The sequence below is a fragment of the Urtica dioica genome, chromosome 12 (genome assembly GCF_054948205.1).
Source record: "Urtica dioica subsp. dioica isolate 48M chromosome 12, U.dioica_male_clone48M_v1_H2, whole genome shotgun sequence".
NCBI lineage: Eukaryota > Viridiplantae > Streptophyta > Magnoliopsida > Rosales > Urticaceae > Urtica > Urtica dioica.
The window spans coordinates 7,310,106-7,320,407 of record NC_142767.1 but is presented as its reverse complement, the minus strand read 5'-3'; the positions used below and the strand labels follow the sequence as shown (position 1 = coordinate 7,320,407).

General features: G+C 36.4%; 1 protein-coding gene across 1 annotated transcript; it reads left to right on the top strand.

Annotated features, from left to right (window-relative positions):
* Positions 1 to 7,380: 7,380 nt before the first annotated feature.
* Positions 7,381 to 7,971, top strand: LOC149378856 (uncharacterized). Its single transcript, XM_089603890.1, has one exon. The coding sequence runs from the start codon at positions 7,381 to 7,383 to the stop codon at positions 7,969 to 7,971; it is 591 nt and encodes a 196-aa protein (XP_089460016.1).
* The last annotated feature ends 2,331 nt before the right edge of the window (positions 7,972 to 10,302 follow it).

Genomic DNA, 10,302 nt, shown 5'->3' with positions numbered 1-10,302 from the left:
TGAAATGCGCTACTTATACACTCAGCTTCTATAAATATCATACATCTCTCATTAGTTTAATATAAATGACACGTACTTGCACTAAAATATGTTATATCGCAAATACCAATTTTTTCTTTTATTTTTTACAAAAAGAAAAAAGATTTGAACTCTCTAAAATACCCTTAATAAAATAAATATTTTTTTTGCTATTTTATTAAAAAAATCAAAATCTCTTTTTATAAAAAAAATCTTATTCAATTTACTTTTTTTATATATAAAATAGAAAATAAAGAGGTATTTCATTGACTTTATATTGTATTGACATTGTAGTTGCAAACTTAAGATTTTGTATGCATTGCTGATTTGAAAAAGAATGTACGAGTTAATTAGCTAAACTCGTAGAATAGAATGACCGCATTTACAAATAGTTTTATCTTGCCTTTGCTTATAAATTATATTCATGATGACTGCCTTTTTAAAAAAAAAAAAATGGCTCGAACTAGCTCACATGAAACGCTGAAATTGAATATTGGCCAACGTTTCGTATTTTTTTTGAGAAATAGTCAAATTTGATGATGTGGCATTTCAACCCAAAATTTTGTGTCGAAAATAACCTTACCTGCTAAGATTAACCGACTGTTTTTTATTTTTAGAAATATTCACTACTTCGGATAGAGCGAGCCGAGGTGGAGGCGGTGAAAGCGAGGAAGTTCTATGTGTCTGGTCAGAGAAACGGCGGCTCGAGACTGATGGCTAGTTGACTCGACGGTAAATATCTCATAATATTTTTAGAGATTTTTTTTAATCTATTAATGGAAAAGTTATTTATTGTAATGTTATTTATTTATATATTTAATTTTTTAATTGATTTATTTTTGGTACTCCTTCATTTAATGAATGGTATTTTTGTTTAATCAAGTTGGTCAATGTGGTTTATTGGATATTTTGTAAAATAAATCAAACATTGACTGTTTTGATAAATTTATATTTATGATTGGCTAGTTTACTCAAGTTTTTTTTTTATTTTTTATATATATATATATATATATATATATATATATATATATATATAGATGACTGCCTTCCATTTTTTCAGTTTTGTTCAAATAAACCCCACTTCAGCCCCCAACAAAATATAATCTGATATAGTAATTATATCACCAACCAAATAAATATCATAATATGACCTAGTAAAATTAGGTAAATGATCATTTAAAACATTTAGAATTGTTATATAACGAACGTTTCGTAAATCATATATAAATAGTCATAAATATATTTTGTCTTAATAAATTAAAGTGATTATTTATCTAAGATTTTGATCTGTAAATATATGAAATTAATTATTTACTTAAAATTTATGAAATGTTAACTATTTATTAATGTTAAATGTGACTATTGTTTCATTAGCAAAAAGAAACCTTCAAACCGGGACAACTTGTACCCTTAAGGAGTACAAAAGTCATGAGTCATGCTCATGCTACGAAACTGGCATTTCGATAATTAAATATTTATTCAACGAGATTCAGTCCTAGACCCCACCAATTAAATTAATGAATAAATAGTCATCAGTAGTAACGAAGGAATAAGATTGTTCCACGATATCCTAAGCATTTATTAACTTAGCATCTTCAACCCACAGCAGTACTTTGCGTCAAATAGAAACATATATAAAAAATAAAATAAAAAACCCTACAAAAAAAATCACACGTTTTCTGTGGAGACATCCCGTATGTATTGTGTATGTTCACCTTTGTTCTGTTTGTTTGGTTGATAAATAAATTTACTGATTCTCCAATAAAAAAATGGTAAATAAATCTGGTGTCTTTTCCGTTTGGGTTCAAAAGGACTACGTTATGTAACAATTAATAACAATACGGTACAAAGCAAAAGAACAAGGAGATAGTACTCTCTGGTTCTTTGGTATTTAAGTTTCGCATTTATATTTTCATGAGACAAAGCCTTCGCGAGGTACAAAAGCTCGTGATATTTTCGACCGGTCTAGCGTTAAAAGGCTCACATGAATCTCGCTTCAATGGTTGTGTTATTAGTTATCTTTATTTTTCACTTTATTAGAAAAAACGAGAACACAATTATGGTTTGATCATATAACTACCATACTATCCTCTATGGCTAATAATTTTTTGTGTTGTCCATAAAAGTATCTGATAGATAATAAGTATAAAGCTACATAGCACATAGTTTAAATGGGATTTTCTTGTGAGAACTTCTGACGAACAGAATAAGATCACATTAAAATTTAAGTAATTCATCGGCTCTTTAAAACATAACCTTTAAAGGTTAATGAATAAACCAAAATATCAAAGATCACCAACCGTGGAAAAAAAAATTGTTCGAGTGCTTGCACAGCTAATAGACCAACATAAAAACTCGAACTAAGAATTCAATAGAGGACTAATACATCTTCGGGACACAAAAACACTTACTATAGTGGAAAATAATCAAAACTTAAACAAACTAATTGAAAAAAAATTAAACTAAGCAAAAATCCTTAACATCAAGGATAAAACACACAATTTCAACAAAAAAAAACTTATATTCCTTAAATTAAAATCCTTAACATCAAGGATAAAACACATGGGGGTTGGAATGGGTCACAGAGCTGGAGAGGCGGGGGAGAGGACGACAACGATGATGCCAACGGGAGAGTCGGAGATGGTGAGTTCTGATCCGAGGAAGTGACCACCCAAAAGAGGGACGTGAGACTCGAGTTCCACTGTTTGAGTAAAGATCCGCCGCGTAATGGGGGAGGCGAATCCAACAAGATGAGACAAAATCCGGCGAGAGTGGCGTTAAGTGCTCCAACAGTGATGATCTAGAGAAGATAACAGAAACTCCTATCTTTCATAAGCCGGGGAACACCGAGGTGCGGTGCTCACTCTTTAGAGAGAGCACGGTGGTTGAGAACAAAAAGAACCCTAAATTTCTTTGTTGAGAGGAAAGAAAAATATGAGACAGAAAAAGGATCTATAATTTTTTTTATTAGTTATCAAAGCTAATAATTTAATACTGAAATTATTACAGTACGCTTTCTTACTTTCCATATTTTAGTAATTTATTATCCAATAATTTTTTTATTGATCACTTTTGTTTTATTTGTCTATTTTGTCCTCATTTGGTTTATTTAATAATTTTCACAAGTAGCAATTAATGGCTCTTAAATCTCTCAAAGTTTATGTTAAACACTTCTTATATTGAATTTAATCCCTCCTATGTTGTAGAAAAAAATTTTGTTTGGTTGTTTAGCAAAGTAGCCATTACTAAACATTGAATTTTGTAGACTAACGTTTGATTAATTTTACAATCCAACCATATACATAAATAATAAGTCAATAAGCACCATCATACCCATATGGTTACTAACCCGCATTTTCTAAAAGTTAAAACATAATCGATCAATTAACAAATGATTAAAACAACTAATTTATATATTACATTTCATAGAATCTACTAAGATGTTTCAGTTCACTGCCCATGGGTTTAGCAGTAGTTCGAAAGGATGACATATTCGGGAATTTCTGGATCGCCATTTATTTTTAACTCCCCAAAGCATTTCATCGCTTATCATACCCTTCCTCGTCTCTAGGTGCCTAGGTATCCACCGTAAGCCTTTCCTCGTTTGAGCCTCACCCTTTATAATATTCTATGTCTTCCCCAAAGGTGCTAATAAATATAAGGATTCATCAACGTCCATGCATGATAATCATAGCATAGATCAAACTTTCCAATCGGAAAAATTTGGTGCTATCATATAGATATAGCTTTGTATCGGCTAAGTTCACGAGTTGGAGATAAGCGGACGAGAATCGCTGAAATCTGCCACATGGTAAATCACTGCTTCTCATGCCTTCGATTGATTCCACCACAAAGGTCAACGATAGATAATAACTCCCATCGATCATAGCTTACAACTTTCATCGTATTGTGCTCTCCAAACAACAACTCTTCTTAAAAGTTGCTGAGTTAGAATCCCGTTCTAATTAAGGATTCTTGTTGCTCCAGAGGATCTAGCTACATAAGAACTAGGAACGAAGAGCTTTCCCCCTTTTCTACTCGACTCTTTTCTTTGGTCTTAAGAATACTGGTTTATAGTTTTAAGAATGTGTGATTGTCCTTCTCTGACCCTTATGCTCAACCTGAAAGCGGACAGCTAAAGTGTTTCACTTATTGAACAAGGTTCTACGGTTGCTTCGCGACCCATGGATACCCGAAGGCGTCCTTGAGGTGATCTCGTAGTTCCTACGGGGTAAAGGCGATGGGTCGGTCCATGAATTTTTCTTAATTTTGCCGAATTTCACTCAAAGTGTTGAAGGGAGATAGTGCATTAAACTGTTCGCAAGGGCATTTTCAACATAATGACAATTTTTTTTTTCAAAATTACATTTGATTTTAATTTGATCACTTGTAATTCATTAATTTTAGAAATCATTTATTTTCAATACTCTCTCCCATTCTTCTTCTTCTTCTTCTTCTTCTTCTTCTTCTTCTTCTTCCCTTATAGTTCTTCCTATCATCATATTAAAAAATAATTGAAATTTTGTATCCCATTTTATTTGTTTTTAATAGTTTATAGTGTTCAATTTTGACAAGTAATGGTTATTAGATCTTAATGGTTAATTTTCTAATCCTTATGTAAATAATTGCTAAATTTGGTAAACAAAGAGTACTAAGCGGTAACTTAATGAAAAAAGAACCTGAACAAATTAATTAAAAAATAAAATATGATGAATCAATTAATATATAATAGTAAAATAATTTGTATCCAATGTTGCATGCCATTAATAACGACTAAAAGAGCTGTTTGTTTGCTCAATTGACCATGAGCCCTTTTGGTTCCATCAAAATTAGTGGTTGTAATTACTTGTTTTCTTAGAAGGATATTTCATTAGTAAAACATGTAATTACAACCACCAATTTTGATGAAAGAGTACTAAATAGGATATAATTTTGACCTCTATCTGCACCATCAATAATTATGTATATGAAAGCGCACATGAGGTGTTGAAAAATACCGGGTTCCGATGAATGGGATTCAAAAGGGTTTGTTGTTACCGGTTTATTGGTTTATTTTTACATGGCAAACATTTACAAAAGATGTCGGTCTTTATGCTCCAAAGTTATTAGTGACATCTTTCGTCATGTATTTCTGGCAAGATCCGATTTATGACATATTCTTCGCCGAAGACTTTCCTTGTTCATCCAGCCGCTTGTATGGGTAAGGCCCCTAAGTTGTTTTTCTTTTGGATTGGACTGCTAAAAAGATTGAGCTTCTACCCTAGCAGCCTCTTGACACTTTTTAGGGTTTGATCTTTAGTGGTGTATTTCTCAAAACACACATTTTGTATCTGAGTGTTTGTGAGATTGTGGTTCTTGTGGTTCGTGATTGAAGTATTCACGCAAGTTGTCATTGAAGTTTTCCAAGAATAAGAGTTTGCTTGAAGAGTGGAATTAAGAGGGTTTTTGAATTCAGGGGGAGTCCCTGATTTGGTAATAGACTTAGGGCATTGTTATTTGCTTTATTCATGTAAGTCCTTGTTTGTACTAATGACTATTTTATAGTGAATTCCTTTCCACTGGCAGTGATAATGTAGAGGAAAATGTGAGAGATAGTGAAAATCTGGAGTCCCTTCTTGTTGATCATGAACCCCCACATGCAGATGTGATCGGGGGAATTTTGGGACTGGGTCAACATGTCGAGAGCAATTTCCCAACATCTTCCGCTCCTCTCTCTGAAGGGGATGTTGAGAAGAAGAAAGCTACTAGTGAGGCTGTTCTTGCCTCCCTGAAAGAAAAAGTTGTCCATGACGATGATGTTTGCATTGTTGCTATTCTGTCTTAAAAGTAGAAGAAAAAGAGGAAGATTTCGGAGGTCAACAAGCCTAAGAATGCTCCTGCTAACTCTAAGAAGAAGAAGAAGGTCAAGGTCGGCCTCAACAAGAAAATGATGAAGAAGCCTATGATGAAGGAAGTGGTCAATCCCTCTAATGACTCTGCAGATGATGAAGAAGAGTCACCCCATTTCTCTCTCTCTCTCTCTCTCTCTCTCTCTCTCTCTCTCTTAGAAAGTCTATTGGAGGACAGAAGCTTTACAAGAATGTCCCCCCTGCTCCCCTGGACAATGTCTTCTTTCACAAGGAAGACGGTGTTCGTAAGTGGCGATTTGTTTACCATCGTGCAATCTTTCCCGAGAAAGAACTGTCCAATGAAGCTTTGAAGATTGGAGACATTATGGATCTTCTGCATGATGCTCAATTGATCAAGACTGTCACTGATATTGGCGTCTACTACCCACATTGGTGAAAGAGTTCATTGTCAGTCTCTCATATTCCTTTTGTCTTCCTGATGATGCTGAGTTCAGGAAAGTGTTTGTCATAGGTCACTGTTTTGAGATTTCTCCTGGTATTATAAATGATTTTCTTGGTCGAGGAAAAATCATCATTGCAGATCGTGTTCCTTCCTTGGACACCATTGCTAAGGAAATCTCCGGTGATGATACCAAGGTCTTGCCTACCAAAGGTTCTCTACCTTCTTCTGACATTTCTACCAAGTATTCTGTCCTTTATCGCATAGGCATTGGAAATCGGGCTCCTTCCTCACATGGCTTGAGCATCAAGGCAGACCTATGTTGGAAATTGAGTAAAATTAAATAGATGTTTTAATCAGCTCAATTTAATTTGTTCACTAAAAGACAAAATAGTGTGTTGTTGATTGAGAAAGTGAGTATGTATGTGGGAAAGAGTCCAACATGGAACAAAATACTAAGGTGAATGAGAAAGTGACGATCTGGACGAAGTGACGAAGTCATTTCAGCTCGACTGGGCGAGGTCGAACTCCAGGTGAGCTCGACCTCCAGGCGAGATCGACCTCCAGGCGAAACGGCACGATCTGCGGGTTTTTCGCGACGATTCTCGCCAACGGTCGCGTCTCCTCATTTAGTAGTTATTTTTAGTTACCGTTCGAACTAACGGTCACGTCGCTTCGAAACGAGCTATCGTTTGGCCAACGGTCGTGTTGTTTGCGACTATAACCGTAGTTCGACCGAAACAGTGCGTCTGTTCGTCGAACCTCTTCGCGAACAGGTACGATTGCTTATATAATCCGACTTCGGATTCAGTAATTAACACAGGTTTTCGAACCAACTTTCTCAACTCCCGAAACAGTAATCCAGAAACACAGTTCTTGTTTATTTTCGGATTTTCACTCTGTCTTGGTGCAGTCCGAACCAGGCTTGTCGTATCCTGCGGTATTCTTGTACAAAAACCTTAAGACACTTTGGGGTACTCGAAATACTATAAGGAAAGCGTTCCTATGCGTGATTCAAGCCTCGAAGTCTTCAATTTCGAAGAATTTTCTAACAATCTTATAGTATCTTGTGCTATGGCTACCGAGGCGTCTGTTTCGAGTCTGAAAGTGATGAGCCAGGACTTCGTCAAGTTGGACCGTTTCGACGGCACCAATTTCACCCGCTGGCAGGACAAGATGCGTTTCTTCCTCACCGCCATGAAGATCTTCTACGTGCTAGACTCGACGTTGGTGCCCATCCCAGAGCCGACGGACGAAGATGATGACGAACTCAAGGCGGACCGGAAGAAGCGTCAAGAGGATGAGCTGCTGTGCCGGGGTCACATTCTGAATACATTGTCAGATCTACTCTACGATTTCTACACCGACAATCAATCGGCGGTCGAGATATGGAAGGCTCTCGAGTACAAGTTCAAGGCTGAAGAAGAAGGTACCAAAAAGTTCCTTGTCTCGAGTTACTTTTATTTCAAGATGTTTGATGACAAGCCTATACTTGCTCAAGTTCATGAATTGCAAGTTATAGTCAACAAATTGAGGGCTGTGAAGATAGATATTCCGAAATCTTTCCAAGTTGGTGCAATTATTGCGAAGTTGCCCAATTCGTGGAAAGGCCATCGAAAGAAACTTCTTCACAATACCGAGGACTTTTCTTTGGAGCAAATCTAGAATCATCTTCGAATCGAGGAGGAATCGAAGATGAGAGAGAAGACGATGGATGCCGGTACTTCCAACGCCAATGCGGTGAGCGCTAAAGGCAAGAGGAAGTGGAATGACAAGGAAGGAATTTCGGGTTCCAAAAAGGACTCTAAGAAATTCAAGCATTCCGGCAAATCCAAGTCCGGTAACAAGCCCGGGTCCAAGGGGTCCAAAGGGGGCTGCTATGTGTGTGGCAAACCCGGTCACTATGCTCGAGATTGTCGACACCGCAAGACGGACGTGAAAGAGGTCGACGCCACTTGACCGATACTAACATAGCCGCTACGTTGAGCGAACTCATGGCGGTCAAAGGCAAGGTTCAAGGGTGGTGGTACGACACTTGTGCTACCGTTCACGTCGCCTATGATAGGGCTGCCTTCAAAACCTATTCTGAAGTCAACGATGGACAAGCGGTTCAGATGGGAAACGAGCATCACTCTCAAGTTGTCGGCATCGGGAACGTGGATCTTGTTGTCAATGGTGCCCACAAGAAGAGTTGTAATCTTTATTTCGTACATTTGATGTAATAAAGTCTTACGAAGACTCTTGCTTGTAATTGCCTATTCATTCATTAATAAAGTTGAAACGTTCATTCATTCTTTCTTTGTTTCAAGCTTTATGATAAAACCTTAGTCTTTTAGTCCATAAACAAACTTAACAACTTACGAAGAGACAAATGTAGATTTGCATGAACAAACTCTTCGTAGTTTGCTTAAAACGATATATTCGCAATCTAAGGGTCAAAGGACTATTGACCTCAGTACGATTGTTAGAAGAATCTATGATGTCTGGTTATGAGGCATTGAGAGTTGGAGACTCTATAGTTCTTCTAGGTATCTTCCGAAGGTACTGAATTGACCAGTGCACTTCTAGAGACAAGATAAGAACAAACCATTTAACCTCTTATGTCTCGAAGTCACTATGTATGAATTGCATCATGCTTACCTTAATCCTGAAATGAGACATGCCATTTCACACCTTAGTATTCTCATTTGAGAAAGTCAGAGTTCGGACTCACTATGTGATTCCGAACAAGGCCTATTGGTGAAGTACTAAGTTCTGAGTATGTCATGAGTAACTTTGTGAAGTTCTCATAGATATGGAATTCATGTACAAGATTGCTGAAATGCAATGTATGTAACCTCATGCTTTGTTCCTTGGAGTGTGAATAAATGAACTGGCCAGTATCGAAACTGAGTCCTGACTCTTTTGGATGAAATAATGTGACTTGTTAGCTCCTCGTCAATACATTGTTTCTAACTTATTCACAAGCGACAAAGGAGTTGAGGAAATAACAGCTAGAAGGGTAAAATGGTAATTTAGTAAATCCCGACTAGCTGATGACATTAATGAAGGGTAAACATAGATAATATTCAGTGGATCTGCTCATCATAATTAGGTCGAATTCTTGAGTAGAAAATAAATTCATTTGAACCGAGAGATTTTCAGTGTCAGCTCTTTAGTGGAGTCAGTTGGCATTAAGCTAAACTTGGAAAAGGTTTGTGAACTTTTGAGTCCAAGTGTTTAGCTCAAGCTTTGTTCATTTGGGTCCATGAGGTCACTGTCACGAATCACATCGATAGGAATAGTTAAACTGGAAGCTAAGTCAAAACAAGAACGAAAATAGTTAAAAGGGTATTTTTGTCTTTTGAGACAAAGGATGAAATGAATGTCAATAAATTTTTTGACAAGTTCATTTGATGACTTAATGTCACTCGGCCATGACTTGATCATTGGGCCTTGTGAATTAATTTCATTTCATAAGAATTTTATTTAAAATTCTAAATGGGCCTTTTCTTATGTTGTCATGAACAAGTGAAGAAAATTCTAGAAGCCTTTTTTTTCTAGACATAATAGGCGCCTACTACCCAAAGAGAAAGGGAAATTATTTTGTGCATAAATGTATTTAGATACTTGCCAAAAGAAAAAGAGGAAACAAATTTGCATAAGGATGCACAAGGTATTTCGGCCAAGAGAGTAATAGGCAAGCCAAGGAACAAAAAATGAAACAAATCCTAGCCTTCTAGAAGGCTGCCTTGGGCGCCCAAATGGAATAAGAAATAAGGGTTATTTTGCTCATGAATATGTGATATTCTATAGAAGAGGAAACTACCTTATTGAAGGTAAGACCTCTCCTATAAATAGGAGCCTCATTCTTCTCATTCCATTCATTCCACACAAGTTAGAGATTGAGAGACTCTCTCTCTAGACATTGTGGCCGAAAATCCTCTCTCCCTCTCTCTAGTTTATTTTCGATTTTTTCTTGTCTTGGCACCTAGGTCCTCACTCGACCTAGTGTTT

Excerpts from the sequence above, each read along its gene's own strand:
- LOC149378856 (XM_089603890.1), top strand. The coding sequence starts at position 7,381 with ATGGCTACCGAGGCGTCTGTTTCGAGTCTGAAAGTGATGAGCCAGGAC.